This window comes from Lygodium microphyllum, chromosome 10, assembly GCF_053477565.2.
Source record: "Lygodium microphyllum isolate KBCC chromosome 10, Lygodium_microphyllum_v1.1.10, whole genome shotgun sequence".
Classification (NCBI taxonomy): domain Eukaryota; kingdom Viridiplantae; phylum Streptophyta; class Polypodiopsida; order Schizaeales; family Lygodiaceae; genus Lygodium; species Lygodium microphyllum.
In genome coordinates, this window is record NC_141144.1 from 115809000 (window position 1) to 115827724 (window position 18725).

At 40.2% G+C, this 18725-nt stretch overlaps 1 protein-coding gene across 1 annotated transcript in view; it reads left to right on the top strand.

The window, feature by feature from the left end:
* The window catches only part of LOC148030468 (S3 self-incompatibility locus-linked pollen protein), a 126609-nt gene extending 114761 nt beyond the window's left edge, over nucleotides 1-11848 (top strand). The window contains exons 9-14 of the mRNA XM_087686797.1: nucleotides 8053-8169; nucleotides 8297-8382; nucleotides 8547-8653; nucleotides 10396-10487; nucleotides 10621-10697; nucleotides 10799-11848. Of these exons, the coding sequence (XP_087542923.1) occupies nucleotides 8053-8169; nucleotides 8297-8382; nucleotides 8547-8653; nucleotides 10396-10487; nucleotides 10621-10697; nucleotides 10799-11488 (1169 nt within the window). The 3' untranslated portion in view covers nucleotides 11489-11848. The remainder of the gene's footprint in view (nucleotides 1-8052; nucleotides 8170-8296; nucleotides 8383-8546; nucleotides 8654-10395; nucleotides 10488-10620; nucleotides 10698-10798) is intronic.
* The last annotated feature ends 6877 nt before the right edge of the window (nucleotides 11849-18725 follow it).

The following is an 18725-nucleotide window of genomic DNA, read 5'->3' on the forward strand; positions in this document are numbered from 1 at the left end:
TGAATGAATATTGTACCTCGAACTCCTGTCTCATGGATCAGGGTAGGGGTAATGAGCTAGAGAGTGTATCATACTATGAACGGATCCTGAATTGCAGCAAGGCAGCCTTTGGATATTGAATATCGGCAAATGCAACCAAGGAAGATTGGATTTGGTGCAGATGGCAGTGCAATAGAGAGAAAGACTAAAAACGCAGGTGAGGAGAGAGAAAGATTGAAAACGCCGGCTGCAGGAGAGAGAAAACAGCAAATGCAGACTGCAAGAGAGAGAAAGACTTAAAACGCAGGAAAAACCAGCACCAGTAATCAACATGCTGAAATCAGCCACGAATAGTGTGTGGTAGGCTAGAAACAGGTGCCTAATTGTTGTAGATAGCAATGGTCAGTTTGGACTGCGATGTCCTCTGCGTCCAAGGGGTGGGCAGCAAGCTGAAATACCTGAAATTTGCAAAAACGAGATAAAGGATGAATGGAGGGCAGCATACCTATTTATAGAAAGTTTGGGCCCTCCCAAGTGAGTTTGTGCTTATGAGATACAAACACTCTCTAAGAATGCATTTCTTTTTAAATAAACAAGGTTTTTTATAAAATTAAGTATGTTTTGGGGTTGTTTAAGTGGAGCTAATGCATTTTTAGCTCAACAACCCCTCTCAAGCCCAACAATAGTGCCACGAGAAGTAGGCTAGCCAAGATCCTTATATATATATATATATATACCCCAAGGCGTCCCACCCCAAAGTAGCTAGAGCATCAGACAAAGGGTGCATGTCGGCTGTCCAGTGGCCTACAAAGACTATAGAGGTGATGGTTATCTTACTAAGGGAGCCCAAGTGATCACCCTAGAGAGGATAGGGCATTGGACAAAGGGTGCATGTTGGCTACCCAGTGGCCTACCAGGTCCTGCAAAGGCAGATGGAATCAGTTATGGACTTTTTCTCCCCCCACCTTTTTTTTTGGAGGGCTTTGTAGTTTTGATAGATTTAGCATCAATTGAGGGTTTCAAATCAATTTTCGTCCTATTGAGTATTCGTGCACCAAACGGGAGAGTGATAAGGGATGGTCAGCAGACCGAAGACCTTCACAAAACAAGCATATTATCCCTACCATTACTAGGTGTTGGTGAAAAAGGAAAATTTCTAAGGTGTAGGTGAAACAAATATAGCAAAGATGTGAAGCAATCAAGACAAGCAAAGCAAGCAAGCAAGCTAGGGAGAACTGTCTTGGAGACTACCATGTGCAATGCCACGAATATGGTGGATCCAGAGTCAACCACTCCAAAAGATCGAAAATGGATAAATGCGTATAGATGTATGCCTATATATATCTATATGAACAGAAGGCCAATGCATGGGTAATGCAAAGGGAGATGCAAGATGTTATGCGCACGCAAAATGCAATGCAAGTGTCACTTGGAGAGTACCCTTGCACAGGGGAATTATTCACTTGTCCTAGTGTCCTTTGACAATCATGTCATCTTGACAATGCGGATGAAGTTACAAATATCCATAAGCAAAATACAAAAGAATAAATGAATGAATGAATGTCTAAAAACTGTAAGCATCATCATTGTCACTATCAAGAGAAGTAGCTATCCCCTCTCAAACTGGAAGGGAAAGCAAGAGAGAATTTTCCTCTCCCCGTCAATTTGAAGTAGGGGAGGTTGTATCCAAGCCGATCTTGGGAAAAAGGTACTGAAGAACTGGCCGATTGACTGCTTTGGTCCAAATGTTTGCAAAATTGTCTAATGAAGGCATAAACTGTAGGTGGATAGTGCCTAGCTCAACCTGCTCTCTAGAAAAGTGAAAGGACTTTCACATGCCGCGCTTGTGGTTTGATGATCGGATCGCCCACAAGAGCAATGGCACTTTGGTTGTCGCAATAGACAACGGTGGGAGAGTCACAAGGGAAGTGAAGCGCCGCTAGTAGGCTCCTCAGGTAGATGGCCTTGGTGGTGCCATCGAAGAGAGATCTATACTCAGCCTTGGCCGTGGAAGTCACCATCGTCTCTTACTTACGGTTGTTCCTAGAAATGGGAGCCGTGCCCAAGGTGAAGAGGTAGCCGCCATGGGAATGTCGAATGTTAGGATCTCTGTCCAATCAGAATCAGTGTACCCCTGCAAACATAAATCGGAACCGTGAGGCCATAAGAATAAGTACACCATAAATAACGCAATACACAAAGACATGCAATCCAATGCGACATGCTAGGTGTTGTGAAATATTGATTGAGAATGCTGATTGAGTAAGCTAAGTCTGGCCTAGTATGAATTAATTAAAGAAGTTTTCCTATTTCATCATCAGGCGTGTGTATGTATGACACTTGAAGATTCTGAAGTGGGATATGATAGGTCGAGAGCCAAAGAATGTCTTGTATAGGGTCTTTTGAGGAAGAGCTGCAGCCAAGCACTAGTTGAGGATGTGTACCGCAATATTAGCAGCGTCAACCCAAAGGCGCTTAGGGAGCTTTGTTGCGAAAAGTATAGAGCTTGCCATTTCCATAACTATCTAGTTCCGACGCTCTACAACTCCATTCTAAGAAGGGGGGTTGGTAGAGGTGAGCTGATGAGAGATGCCATGCTGCTGTAGAAACTCGAAAAACTCGTGGGAGATGAACTTACCACCACTATCACTCATGCAACCAACACAATGACCCGTCTGGTTATGAACTAGCAGCACCCAAGCAGAGAAATATGTGAAAGTCTCGGACTTATACTTGAGGAAGTACATCCATATGTATCTCGAATGATCATCCATTATCAAAAAGAAGTATAGCACGCCATTCAAGGCAGCAGTGGATGTGGGCCCACAAAGGTCAACGTGAATTAATCTAAGAGGTGTCTTAGCTTTATGTGTAGGCTACTAAGGAAATGGTGTATGGTGTTGCTTCTTGAGCTGACATAATCTACAGATATCTCGAGCTAGCTTTAGGCGAGGAAGGCCCTCAACCATCTCATCGCGAGACAACTCCTAAAGAGTCATAGCCAAGATGCCCTAGGCGGAAAAGCCTCAACAAACCAGTCAGACAAGCCCTTTGGAGTTGAGAACATTGTTGACTAGATGGTTGACTGGTGGTAGTGTGAGTTTGATCTTTCCACTGCCCCTTGCCATCACCCTATCTCCCTTGAGGGGGGTTGTCTGACTGAGGGATGGGGGGTTGTGACTTGGGTTTTGGTATTGTGCCTCTTGCCTTTGATTAATACTCCTCGTCAAAATGGCTAGACTTTTGACAATATTGACAATATCCATAGTTGTCAATACAAAAGGTACGGTACAGTACGATACAATACGATAAAATATGATACTAAACGGTATCTTAATATTTTATAAGGTATGGTACAATACTAGTACGAAGAAAAAAATAAGTTGATTATTTTGGATTAAAGATAATAGAATAGATATTTCAAGTCTAAATAGCAATGCTATTAGAGTATATAAGATGAATACTTAAGGGTAACATGTCAAAACCTAATGCTGTATGCGTAACTTACTACCTACAACTTACAACTACATAGATGGGAGTGGATACATCATACATGAATGATCATACAAATAAGAGGTGTGGGCTTGAGAGAGAGAAGGTTGAGAGATTGTTTAAATCCCTAATAATCTAATCTCATGCGAGAATCATATTAATATAAGGAGCATTTAGCTCATCCCAAAGTGCAGTTCGAATGGGAAAATATGTATCCATTAAGTTGGTACCTTATGGTACTAATACATAAGGTACGGTACCTAAAATATGGTATAGTATGAAACCTTTCGTATGTGGTACTAGTGCAACTATGGTTGAGAGAGAGAGAGAGAGAGAGAGAGAGAGAGAGAGAGAGAGAGAGAGAGAGTTGCAAGCTTGAAGGAGAGTAGCCAAAAAGTGTCTATTTTTTCGTACTAAATCATACGGATATGTACCATACTGTATCGTATGGATCAGTCCATACTATGTACGGAGACGGCACTGACAATATCTATTCTTCTTAGGTACATTCTACCACCCAGGTTTGAGTTGAGATTGGGAGTTTCCTTGTGATTCCCTTGCTTGATTTTGAGTTGAAATTTGATTTGGTTTATCCTTCTCTTGGTGCCCCTTCTGAGAATGAGCAACAAGAGTCCCCTCTGAGGGATTATTCATATGAAACAAATCGAACAGTCGTACATAATGCAATAGCTGTCACAAAATTGCTGCACAAAATTGAAGTATTTACACGGCAGCTTGTTAAGAAACAATGTGACCTGATCGTCAGAGGACTTAGGAGTCCTTATAGTAGAGAATTTGGCAAGGAGATACCAATACTCAGCCAACTTGACTTTCACGTTATTCGGTCAGAGATTTTGAAGTTCTGAATCTCATGGTCAAGATTTATTTGATAGGTCCTATTGCTCTGATGCTAAGCCAAAATGTTGAAGCTGAGAATAAAACTCATGCAATAAGCCCTACATCAGCTCGACAATAGTGGAGGCATTTCTAGCCGTCCATGAGCAGATGACCTTGTATGGAACAAGTGCAGGATCGGGTGGGGGTTCCAACCCTTGCACAAGATCCCATAGGTTCTGTGAGTCAAGGACATGTCTCATTAAGTTCGACCAAGTTGCAAAGTTTGACCCGCTAAAAGGACTCTTATCATTGAATGCATGCTTGGTGGAAGATGAGGTAGAACCATGAGGTGACATGAATGTGGGGTAAGATGGATGCAGAGGATAAGATGGTGGTGGTGGAGGTGTTTGATAAGGAGGAGGGTGAAGAGGTGGGTAGGCAGAAATAGGCTGTGAGTGTCCAATGAGTGCCGATTGATACGGAGGCACTCGAAAACGAATGTTTCCATAAGGTGTTGGTGGAAGTAGAGACATTGGGACACATAAGCCCTGTCCAAATGTCGGCTGGGACATAACATATTGACCAGGGGATCCACTAGGTAATGCCATGGAGGTAAAATGTGGCACCAATTGATCCACACTTGGGAGAGATTGGGGGGGAATACTCAGGTTGTAATGATCCTGAAAGTATATGAGGAAAAGGTGATACACCACCCGGCTAAGAAAGAGATGAGATCCTAACGGGTGTGCCTAAGTTTGAAGAATCCCTCATTATGGTGAATGAAAACACATACGATTCTACATGAGAGGCAACATGCAGTGCACTTAATAGAGGCTAAAAGGATATGGCAATTGAATAAGAGGGTGGGATAGAAGGGAGATTAAATGGATTTGTGATAGATGTAGATGTGGGAAATAATGTGGTTTCTTTTATCCATTAAATGCATTAAATTGAAATAATGATAATGAAGATGCACCTACTTCATTTTGATATTTGAAAACAAAATTATTTGAAGGAAAAGAAGAGGAAGGAGTACTCACAATTTCTTATTTCAATTGCTTATCTAGTCTTAAGTTTATAAAGAAATATCTGTCTTCCTCATTACTCATAAACCAATAATTGTTTTGCATATGTCCTTATCATGAAAATCATCCATACCATTAGGAGAAGGGGTATCATCATTAATAGAATCTGAAATGGTAGACATAACTGGCACTCCTTCCATTAATGATGATTAGTGCCAGTTATGTCTACCATTTCAGATTCTATATGATGTGACTTTGTGCCAGTTTCCACTTGCGGATGGCCAGTAAGTGGAGATTCTGCCCTTTCTGCATGGTTAGTAGATCGGTGCACCGAATCTAAAGTGTGAAATTTAGACTTATCTTCTATGTGTTGGTGGTCTCTATGCATCAAAATGAGATCCTACTCAGCTATAGTAATCTCGTAAGATCATGGAACTCCATGGTAGTCCATGTCTTTCCTGCCATGTCTGAAACTTGTGAAGCAAGCTATGGGCCCACTCCGACTCGTTTCTCGATGGATTTAGCTCGGATGTCAGAAGTGGTGCGGAAGTAGTGTTCGAAGTTATCTGACCTTCTATTGTTCCCGCTTCTTCTGTAGAGCTTTCAGATCAAGGCCTAGGTTTCTCTCAGAAATCTCGGCTCTGATACCATGTGAAGAAATACCCTGACATAGAAACACAAATAACACTATATGACAAGCACAAAGACTGATAGAAGAACACAGTTAGGGTTAGGGTAACTCAGAGACAATGAACATAGAGAATGAATGAAATGATATGACTATTGAATATACAATGCTTATACAGCAAACACATTATGTAGTGAATGAATATTGTACCTCAAACTCCTGTATCTCAAGGATCAAGGCAAGGGTAATGAGCTAGATAGTGTGTTGTACTCTGAACGGATCTTGAATCACAGCAAGGCAGCCTCATGGTAAACACGAGCAAACACAGCCAAGGAAGGCTGGATCTGATGCAAACGGCAGTGCAGGAGAGAGCAAGACTAAAAATGCAAGTGAGGAGAGAGAAATACTAAAAATGCTGGCTGTAGGAGAGAGAAAACAGCATACGCAGGTGGCATGAGAGGGACTAAAAACATAGGAAAAACCAGCACCAGTAGTCAGCATGCTGAAATCAGCTCTGAACTGTGTGTGGTAGGTTGGAAACAAGCGCTAGACTGTTGTAGACAGCAATTGCCAACTTGGACTGCGATGTCCTCCACGTCCGGGGTGTGGGTAGCAAGCTGAAATACTTGCAATTTGCAAAAACGAGATTAAGGCTTAATGGAGGGCAACATACCTATTTATAGAAAATTTGGGCCCTCCCAAGTGGGTTTGTGCTTATGGGATACAGAAACTCTCTAGGAACTCATTTCTTTTTAAATAAACAAGGTTTCTTTCTTAATTAAGCATGTTTTGGGGATGTTTAAGTGAAGCTAATGCATTTTTAGCTCAACAACCCTAGCCTTAATTTTACTAGGTATACTATCTTAATTGTCCTATGTGGCAATTAAGTGTGTAGCTAGAGAGTCTAAACCAAGCGACAAATGGCATAAATGGATAGCCCATGAGATGGCTAACTACTTTAATTCCATGAAGAGGCACTTTAGCAATAGTTTATAGGTCGAATAGTGTAAGCGTAATTGGACGCTAGTTAGGAAGGTTTTTACACAATTGCTTCTTTAGAGCCGATCTAACAAGATGATGCATTCATTGCTCTGATATTTGCTGATGCTTGTATAATTCCACCATCAAACTATCCCATATTGGAGATTTCCATCCTCAATGAAATCAATAATTGGGAAAACTTATCAATAAAATAAATTGAGCATGCACAACATTAGTAGAAGGAATTGGCGGCTGAAGCATGCATGCATGTGTGCGCGCACGCACGCACGCGCACACACAAAATGTTCCATCTTGAGAAGGGATCAGCATATAGAAATCCTTGGATATTAAAGCCATCTGGATGCCGAGACCACTGGGCAGCAGACTGCCCTGGCTGTACCATGCCTAGCATGTAGTGTGATAGGCGAGACATTGCAGAGATGGAGATGAGAGTGCAGTTGCTATGTTAGAGTGCAATAGAGATGCAGCCCTCCTAGCTCCATGCCCCATGTACATCATACCAATAATCCCGATAGGGTGGGAATATCAGTGGACTACTGAATGTGAATGTACTAGATTACATTTGATCAGGAGTAGTTTCCATGTTTACCTCTTTTCATGGTACACAGACGATCGGAGCTTCCTCGGCAAAGATACCCCTACTTGATTTTTGTGTCTTCCAGATGGTTGGTGGTGGAAAGAGATGCTTGCTGTTGATATCCCCAGATGTGAAATGGGCTGAGACTGCATTGGATGTGGATAGATGCACTGCACCATTCAATTATAGTTTCAACTGTGTCTGCTTGGACAGAGTTTGTCCAGAGCTGAACTGAGTGATCAAGATGGACACCGTGAGGTTGGATACTAAGAGCACTTAGCCTCCCCTCATCCAGCTCCCTTCCCTCCTTCCCTTTCCCTTTTTTCCCTTACGTGCCCTTCTCTTGCCCCTCCTTATTTTCTCCATTTGTGGAAAGGTGGATGGTTAATGAAAGGGGAAAAATTAGTAGAGATGCCTGTGAGATGAGTAACTAGAAATGTCTATGTGATGAATAACTGCTGAGCATAAGTATGAGGTTGAGTTAGTTAAAAACTCACATTTTTTCTGTACAGGTTATGTAATCTCGAAGTGTGGGGTTCTTATTATGTCCCTATTTGTGTTTTTCACAACAACAATGTCCGTTTCTTTCACTCTCCGAGAAACACAAGCACGCATGCTGAAGTTCACAGGTAACGAATTGAGAACTGTCATCATACATTGGCAGGTGGATCTGCCATATGAATTAAGAACTGTGATACCTTAGCAGGTGGATCTGGTGCTCAATGTTTTGATTCATGTTGTTGTGCCCATTTTCAGTGCAGTTGCAGTACCATGCTCGCCATCGGCTGCCCACCTTCCGGCTTATCTTTGTACATGTGATTGAGTCATTAGTATTTGTACCTGTAAGTGCTGCTTATTTGGTGGCTTGTTTTATATTGAGTACTAATATGTCACTTCTTTGGGAGTATTTCATGATTTGGTAAAGGTATGGTTAACCTCTTATGATAGATTAGGTGCTATACATATGTATGCATGCATTCACTGAGAGTTCTGTTGTATCTTGCAGATAATGATAGGCATTCTTTTCTTTCTATTTGAATTCTATGAGGATCAACTGCTGGCTTTTATGGTTCTCACACTGGTGTGGTTGTGTGAGTTATTCACAATGATCAGGTAAAATGTTTGCCAGTTTTATTCTCAGTGATAAAGTAATCAGTCTAAGTCGGTGGTTGCAACTTTTGACAGTACTCCAATGCTATTTTTTATGGACTGAGTCAACTTTTATGCGAATTTAAAGCTGATGTTTGTTTATAGCATGCGCTGAGTGTCATGTATTTGTAAAACTTGTCATAGTGTTAAAGGGTTGTGAGGACTCTTTGCGTAAGTACTTAGAGGGATGGAAGCTTTTGGGTCCCAAGGAAATTACGGACACAAGGCTCAAATGTGATGGGATTGACAGAAGGGCACCAGAGTGTAGATTGCAGGTTTGAACACAAGGAACTTATCAGGTCCATACATAGTAAGGATCAACAGATTGAGAGCACAAATGTCATGATGTTTTTAAGGATTACGAAGTCACGAATTGTTGAAAGGTTATAGGGTGTTGGTGGACCTGCACAGATATGATAGTGCCCTTGCTGTTAATGCTCTCAAGCTGTTGGCTGTGTGCTATGCCTCCCCCCTTACCTAATGATACTTCTCCATCTTTCTGCGATTTGCTACTTTGTCAGTACCCCAGTCAGCTCTGTCTCTCATCCCTCTTCCAGTTGCTATGGCAGCCCTGCCTGTTCCCTGTCAGTAGCATCCACCCCAAACAACACATGGTCGACCACAACCCTGTGCTACTAAGTTATTGGAAGTGTACAAATGGAAACAGAAATGCAAATGGAAGCAAAGAATAGAAATAACTTGAAATTCAGATATTTCTGAGCGCCTGCCCACCATCTTGTGCTGTCCAGCTAGCCACTAGGTTCCACCCCAGTGATTGGCCATGGCCACTTCTTACTTTTCTTGGCCTCCTCTCCAGCCTCTTCACCTCTACCTACATATCACCCCTGGCTGTGGCCTTGGCCCAAACTGCTTCAGCATCTCTTTCTTAGTCTTTGCACTGATTGATGAAGCAGCAGTCAGCCTTGGTCATAAGTTTCAAGCTTTGAGCTTGGTATGACAGCCTTAAGTTAGGAGCTTGAGTTTCAAAGAAACTCCTAGTCCAGATGCCAGACTTGGAAGAATACTGGGTAATTTCAGTTACAGGATGGTTCTTGAGATTGGCTTCAAGATAGTGTCGAGGTTCAGTACTGTCATGTCCAAGAAGGTACTTCTGCAGTAAGGAGGAAACTATGGCTGTCCTAAGGGAGATGCCCATTTGCCTGAGAAACATATTCAGACATCTTGGGTCCTGGACCATGTTTGGTTCCAGGACTAGCTGTTTAGGTGATATAGATTATCCAAGTCAGTGTTTGAATTTTCTGATTAGAGATGGAGTGACACTAGGTTCACACAACCAATGTACTTAGCTATTCTTTACAAAGTTCATTGTACTTTGTAATTTGCCTTTTTTTTTTGGGAGGAGGGGGGGGTTTCTTTGAGGTGTTATTGATAGAATTTTCTTTTCGGAAAAAAATTTCTGAGGCATCTTGAATAACAATCTTGCTCTTGTTCTCTTAAAGCTTTACTGCAGTCATCAAATTGACAGATTACTGCAGTTATGGTAAGGTGAACATTCCAAGGACATGGTTTTGAAGTTAAAAGGGCAAGGGAAGAAAAGAGAGGGGACAAGTTTTGTATGCTTGTTAAGAAAATATCTTGTTTATAGTGGCTGAAATGATAGTGCATTCCCATTAATTGTATTCAGTTCAAATTTAATCAATTTAATGCTTTTCAAGCTGCTAAATGATATCGTTGTATGGATGCAGTGTTCGTACACCTGTCTCAATGCAATACTTCCCAAAATACTTTTTCCTCTACTTCATGGTTTTCCACATATATTTTTTCTCATATGAATATGGTATGGTAACTGTATCCCTTGTTGCAGAGTATGCTCAGCTGTAAAATTACTGTTCAACGCTCAAGGCCCCTTGTTTCTTGTAGGGCTTCAGTGGCTTAATTACACTAATGATAAGAACTGTTCCATGTATCAGGATTTTCTTATCTTGCCTTTTCAACAACTGCAGCATTTATGCAGCATCTTGTTCTATACTTCTGGAATCATTTTGAGGTAATGCTTTGCTTTCAAATAGCATTATTCTGGACATTTCTAAGATATTCACTCTGTTGAAGTGAGAACATATGAACCCGGAACCGGCATGTGAGCTGCAGGTACCAGCTTTGCAGAGGTTCTTGAGGGTACGAATGTTACTGCAGCAGCAACATGGTGTTCAGATCACTTCATCAGCTATTATCACATCCATGCTACAAGTGACAAGTCTGACTCCATCGGGGGCTTCACCAGCCACTGGATTTGATAACAGGGCCTTATCTCCAAGGCAGCATGCTAGGCCTATTGGAGGTGAGCAAAATGGTGCTGGCAGTTTATCACAGGTATTTCCAGGTGGAGTTTTTGACCGAATGTATGTAGAAAATCTCAATGGGGTGAATAGGAACACTCCCAGGCCATATAATTCATTATCGGATGCAAATGCACCAGTCATCAGAAACCCTACAAGTGGAAACAACACAGTCAGCACCTCTGAGAGGGAAACTGGAGGGGTCAATGCTGGGTTACAGCAGGGTTTTTCCACAGCAGCAGCAAACAATGCATTGGGGCAGCCTAATCCAATGAGCTCTTTTGGATCCATTTTGCTCTGGATTTTAGGTGGACCTTCAGAAAATCTTTCAGCATTTTTTCCTCTTCTTCGTGATTCAAACGGAGAGAATGTATCCTCTTCTTTCAATGAGAATACTACAGCTCGAAGACCGTCACCACAGGAGGAAGGAATACAGAACCTAAGGCATGAAGAAGGAATACAAAACCTAAGATGGCGAGGTCGAACTACTGAAACACAGTAGATGTTTTATCAAGGCCAATCAATCAATGGCTACTCATGTACATGCAGAAGGAATCTGTGCATGTGCTTCGGTCACAAAGGAAATCTGTATATTTTTACTTCAATCTCAAGTGAATAGAAAAGCAAAAGTTTTTTGCAGCACAATACTGACCTTCTCTTCAATGGAGTGTTTTCTAATGTTCTGGGGGGGGGGGGTGACTACTCCTGACTTACTGGCTTACAGACACCATTACCTCCATCATCAAAGCATCTCATGCTTGCCAATCAATTTTTACATGCCTGGACTGATGGCCAAAGTTTGACAAAAGTGTACTATCTTCAATTTAAAACACAGGTTATATTTAGGCATGCATTCTGACAATTTCATGCTTGACCGAAGCCTGTCTTTCCCTGCATTGTTTGGGGCTTTTGCTGTACGAACATTCAACATTTGTGTATATATCCTTACTACCGGTGTTGTAACTCTTTTCTCCTTTTGATGTATATTCAGCTCATTCCTAGACCAAGTTTCAACATTTGTGTATACGTATATCCTCACTGCTGGTGTTGTGATAACTCTTTCTCCCTTTACTGTAATCTTTAGCTCATTACTGAACCAGGCTTCAGTTTTTACGTCCGTCTATTTACTGGTGGTGACTCCTAGGTGCATGCACTAAGTCCAGCAGGGTGAAATGGAGACTGGGGGAGGGCAGAGCCATACCCATTCCTTCCCTATCACAGACTCCCTTGTCTGTAGACAAGCACTGGCAGTTCAATCTGCTGAGACTTGCATAAGAGAACTGAAGACAAGACCAGGCCACACAGGCACAGAAGGCAAGCCATGCTACAGACCAAGTGAGAGGAGACTAAGAGAACGGCCCTACATCTGTCTAGTTTGGTCCAACCCATATCTTCTATAAACAGAGTTCAAGCAACCAGATCATACCGTCGGAGAAAGCTCCTAGGGATCAAGGCCAAGATTGAGATCAACAGCCTTCTTAATGGTTAAATCTATTAGAGTAATATACGTTCATGGCAAACTCAGAGGAGATCAAGGCCAAGATCAAAATCAACAGCCTTCCTGAGATTCAGATCTATTACAACAGAGGACTGACAGTGGCGAGCCTGGCAACCCAAGTGAGAGGAGATCACCTTATGTACTTTCCCAGAGGACACGTGATTGATAGGGCAGAGGACTTCCAATTGATGTAGCCATATATCAGAATGGAGGCCAATTGAAATTAGCTGTGCAGATGAATATTTGAAGAATATACTTAATATTGTGTAGGATAAGTGGCATCTCTGCTTGACATAGTATACATGCCTGCTATACAATTGGCTCTCTTATTACGCTATTGTTTGTATGCCTGAACTAGAGCTAATCTATCAGTAATATGTCAAACCATCATGGTTGTATTCGCAAGAAAGAGCAGTAACTTATGTCAAGTGGATTATAGTATTTATTCAAGTGGATTGTAGTATTTATAGGCTTATGAAGATGGCTCATATCTTTCCAATGAAAAAGACAGACACTGCACTAAATGTGTCCAAAGGGTTTGTATAACAAAGTTGCATCCTAGTTTTTAAAAGGAAAAAAACTTCGATTAGGGCTTGCTGAAACACACACCAAGGTCCAGCAATGCCGTTATATAACATAATGCTTGAGCACCTAATTTTGTAAATATGAGAAACATAGACTCTCCTATGGTGTGCGTCTTTTGTTATTATACATTTTATGGACTCTCCTATGGTGTGCACATTTTATCCACTCCATTTTTCCTCTTGGGCCTACCACTATGTTTATATTGGAAAGGATTTATTATTCTCTCTCTCTCTCTCTCTCTCTCTCGGGTGATATGTGTTATGTATTCTTGTCCAATTGTAAGTCTCCATGGTAATACTCGTTTTCTTAGTTATGTTGCTTTATAGTCATGGATTTACCTATTTATATGTATATTTTCTCCTTACAGATGTTTTTCCATCAAATTTAATAGAGGAATACTCCTTGTGGAGTCTAACTAGAGGTATGAAGCTTTGTATGTTTCCTTGGCATTTATAAATCATGTAAAGTGAATTATGAAAATTAAAGTAACTTGTTAAATTCATTGAATTGAAGTATCTTCTTTAATAGAGATAATTCCACCGTTGTTAATTGCGTCAAATTTAATGAAAGATGCAAATGTAGGCATTGAACATTTATTAAAAGGCATATTCTTTTTAGGTATATTCTACCACCTGGGTTTAAGAGAAAACTAGGTGTTTTCTTGGGTCTCGTTAACTTGGTTTTGATTTTGATTTTGATTTGAGTTTTTATTTTGTTTACCCAGCAAAACCTTGATGGTTTGAAAGTCTTTGCAAAGGCTTCTCAACTCTAAAATTTTAAAAAAAATTATAAATATCAGGTGCCTACATCTCGGAATCCATATGATGGACCTAAACTTTTTCCTTGTTCGCCATTGGACTCAATGGAGTGGCCACCCTTGGACAGTAGTCAATGCATCCATTAGCAATATAAATGTTAAATGATATTCACATCTCCATGAAGTTATTTAAAGCTTCGAGATTTGTGGGCCTTTCTTAGTTTGTGCAAATTCATGTCTTTATGTATATTTTCAAGGCTACTAATCTGCATTGTTATACTTCTATGAAGGTTGAGAAAAGGTGGATAATGTGCATGAAGATGATGTGTGTCAAAAGATGCGGGATCTAGAGTATGATAGTAGCTATGGTGAATGGAAGATGAAGATTAACCTCATGATGACATAGACTGAAGACTTGACGTGCTACACAAGTAAATTAGGTTCCAAGATTGAAAGCTTGGACTCATAAACACAATCTTGTGTATGAGATTGACAATGACCAAGACACTAACTGAAATGGAAAAGTATTATGATATTGCATTCATCATATATGAAAATGTGGTAGTCAAGTACAATGCTTTATAGTTGTTGGATGGGTAGTAGTTTTTCTCTATGCATATGTCTTTGTGCATATGGGATTCTTTTAGCTTGCGTGTATTCAGTCTAAATTGCCTCATACAAAGAGGTTACATTAGGTGTGATTGCAAATATCTCAACACCTCTTCTCAATCACAACCAGAGGTATAAAGTGTGTAGAGGCTTTAGTAAAAGCAACACTTACAAACTGTAGGCACACCATAAACATGGCAAAACACCAGAGACTGTCGCATAAAAAACTAAGTGTGGGTACCACAAACATGGTGGACATCCAGAGGCTGTAACAGGGGCCTCACAAAGTGTACAGATGTTGTAGTACAAGGCTACATGAGGAGTTTGCAAGCTTATGTCAGAAGCATTAGGACTAGGCATTACAAGGCTAAAAAAGTTTAGTAAAAGTTGGATCGAGAACCGACAAGCCCTTGCAACTTTTAGCATTTCTTTTGACATAATTCTTCAATTCATTGAAGGTCTTCTTTTTTATGTAGTCTAGCTTGCTTTTTTAAATCTTGTACTTGTTTTTCACTTTGCTTGCAGCTTTAGTATCCACCACTTTTATCTTTTGATCCTCTTCTTCTAGGTCCTTTTAGTCTTATTCTTCATTGTCTTTACTTACATTAGTTGCATTAGTCTTCATGTTCATATATCCCTCAAGCAAAGGTATCATCTTTGAGGCAGCAGAAATGACTTCAAAGTTTTGCACTTTCTTTAAGGTAAGAGGGATTTCTTCAAATAGTGATATCACTAGAATGCTCACAACTTCATCATTCCCTACAAGTAAGACAAGCACATCTTCTATGTGCTTGAAATGAGCAACAAGAGTAATGCTACTCTTCGTTGAAAGTAGCTACGTAAAAATTTTCTTATTTGACATTCCCATGATAGGATTAGCTCCAAATGACTAGCAAAGAGTTAAATCTTGAATGTGCTAAAGAGTACAAGTGCCAAGCAGCAGTAACTTAGTATTAAGAGATACTATCTTGATGAGCTTGGTGTTGATGTTGATCCTCTTGTTGAGTTGGCTCTTTGCTTGGCTTAAGTAGCTTGATTTCTTTCTTTCCTTGTTGATTTGAATGGGTGTTGTGTTGGTAAATTAGCTGAATATTTGTTGGATACTCAATAGAGAGAGGCAAAATCTCCAATGGAGTGGAAAGAGTGAGATTGATGATGCTTGAGGTCTTCCAATCCACTAAGGTCTTCACGAATTTCCCTTCCTTGATGACTTGATGGGCAAGTGTTTGCTCAGATCAAAATGGTATGGATATGATTTGAGTGGTAGAAGAGAGAAAATGAAGAAAATTGAAGCTTGAGTTCCATTGGCTATGGAGTTTGAAGTTAGGGTTTTTGGGTAGCCCTGGTTTTTTGCTTTGTGTGAGTTGGATAGTTGATCATTTTCAAAACTTTTTTATGAGAAGAAAGCTTGTGACATGGGCTTCCAAAGCCCTATGATGCTTGGTCAAGTCGCTGCGCTTGCTAGGAGAGAAATCGGCCCGAACAGGACTATGCTTATTTCTGACAGCGTGACGCAATTTCGGGAATGCTAAGGCACTGAGCAGCTAATGTCAAGCTATGACTTGATGGAGAGTTGTGCCATGGCCTAGGAAAGAATCGCTTATAAGAAATTTTGTTGACTTACGACTTGTGGATGGAGATTTAGGTGCTCAAAGTTGGTTGGGTCATCCTAGCCATGGTAGGCACACAGAACAGAGGTTGGAAAAAATGACAATGATGAGCTATGTGGTAAGCAATGTTGAGTTCTGAGGTGATAAAAAGTTTGCTCTCGAGTCAAGAAGAAATCTAAAGAAGAAACCTCGAGGAGATATGCTCTGATTTGGGAGATATGAAAGCTTCAATCACATAAGGTCTTGTCTTTGGCTATGGCAGACCAGGGATAGGGAGTGTAGATGAAGTTGGAAATGGAGTCATACACCGATTCTGAGCTGTCCAGAGATGAAGAGGAGCTGAAAGAGCAGAGAGGAGAGCTAGGCCATGCTCAATTGAGCTCTGATACCATGTCAAAAGATGCGAGATCTAGAGCATGGCAATAGCTATGGTGGATGGAAGATGAAGATTAAGCTCATGCTGACAGACTGAAGACTTGACCTGTGACACAAGTGAATTAGGTTCCAATATTGAAATCTTTGACTCATAAACACAATCTTATGCATAAGATTGACAATGACCAAGACACTAAACTGAAATGGGAAAGTATCATGATGTTGCATTCATCATCTATGAAAAAGTGGTAGTCAAGTACAATGGTTTATAGTCGTTGGATGGGTAGTAGTTTTCCTCTTTGTGCATATGGGATTCCTGCAGCTTGCATGCCTTCAGCCTAAACTGCCTCATACAAAGAGGCTACATTAGGTGTGATTGCAAATATCTCAACAATGTGTACTCATGTAGAGTGCTTGATACTAGCATTACACTTCATTGCTTGCAAGTACTTCACTATATATGTGCTTTCATTATCAGTAGTGAACGAAAGAAAAAGTAAATTGAATCCCTTTAGATTCCAACCAATTTGGGAGACTAACCTTCAATATTGAAATTCATATGGCAAATAGGTTGGTAGAGAGTCTCAAGATGAATAAGTGTTGGAGCTTATTAAATGTACATGAATATCCATCTCAGATGGAGAGTGTGGGTACTAATCATTTTAGCTTTCAAGTTGGATGCAAAAAGGTGCATTTGTTTTTGTTTTTCTACAATTTGCTATATTTTGATCATTGTAAAATAGTTTTTTTTGAAAGTTATGATTGTCATTCCCAATAAAGGTATCAGCATAACAATAATGCTCACCACAATCTGTGAGCGTGACATAGTTTAGAAATGGAGTATATTTATTTGGTAGTTTAGAAACATTTTTGACTTGTGTAAAACTAGTTGAACAAGAGCATATGGCCGTCCCACGCATCTATCGTGTAAGATATGAGGCTCTTCAACATCCCTTTAGCACTCCACCTTTGCAATAGTAAGCTCTCCAAGCCTTGCAACATGTGAAATAGATTGTGCAATTTGCTCATTTGTTAGCTGTCCATAGTCCTAAAATACCATAGTGGATCTCAACCATTTTGATAGGATGCTTATGGATCTTATCCTCATTAAAGATGGCATCATGGCTACATATTTCCTTTTTAGATTCAGAAACATGCAAAGTATACAAAGTACTAGATTTTAGCCTTTTGGCCACAATAAGGGATTCCTTTTTCACATGATCACCAAACATCAATTTATAACCAAAATCATCAAGGTACCCTATAATGATTAAAATTTTTGTCTAGTATGGAATATGCCGCACATTCCACAAGACAAAAGAAGAACCATTTGGTATTGATAAGTGTACATTCCCAATGCCAATATTGATGCATGTATATCTATTACAAAGGCAAACACATTCTCTCTTCCCATCATTATAAGTAGAGAACCACTCTCTATGTGAATTGATATGAAATGATGCTTTAGAATCCAATAGCTAGTTTTGAGATATGACATTATCCATGGAAATAAAAAATGCATCACCTAAAGAGGAAACATATAAAATATCACCATCATCAATGTTGCATGTATTTGTTCCTTCTATCTTTTCCTTGCTTTTCTTTTCCTTTTTGCCATTATCCTCATTCACTTTTTTCCCCTTTTGCTTGCTCTTCCACTCAAAACATCCCTTTTTATGTTTCCATTCTTGTTATAGAAGTAGTATTCCATATCCTTTTTGCTACATGAATTGCTCCTTGACTTGCCTCTCTCATGAGAGTTCCCCTTGGCATTTGACCTTTCTCTCATTGTAAGTGCACTCAAGCTCTTTAACCCTACAATATTCTTTTTGTTCACCTCCTTAGGGAGCATACTGCTCTTCACATTAGCACTTGTAAGACCACTTATGGGTGTTCCTTTTTTTGTTTATTTTCAAAAACCCTCAATGTTGGTTTTAACTATTGTTGCTTTTTTACAAAGTTCATTTTGGAAAAGAGATATAGGTGCTCATCTTTGTGTATGTGTGTGTGTGTCTCTCTCTCTGGTTTCTCTTTTCTGCTAATTTTTCAATACAATTTTTATGTTGGTTCTAATTCTTATCGTTACTTTATTACAAAGATAATTTTGGGCAAGACTATATAGGTGCTTCTCTCTCCACACACACACACACACTCTCTCTCTCTCTGTCTCTGTCTCTGTCTATCTGTCTGTGTCTCTCTCTCTCTCTCTCTCTCTCTCTCTCTCTGTGTGTTTTCACTTTTCTACCCTTTTGTTAGTACAACTTCATGTCAATTATTCTAACTCTTGCAATAGACTTTTTGTAGG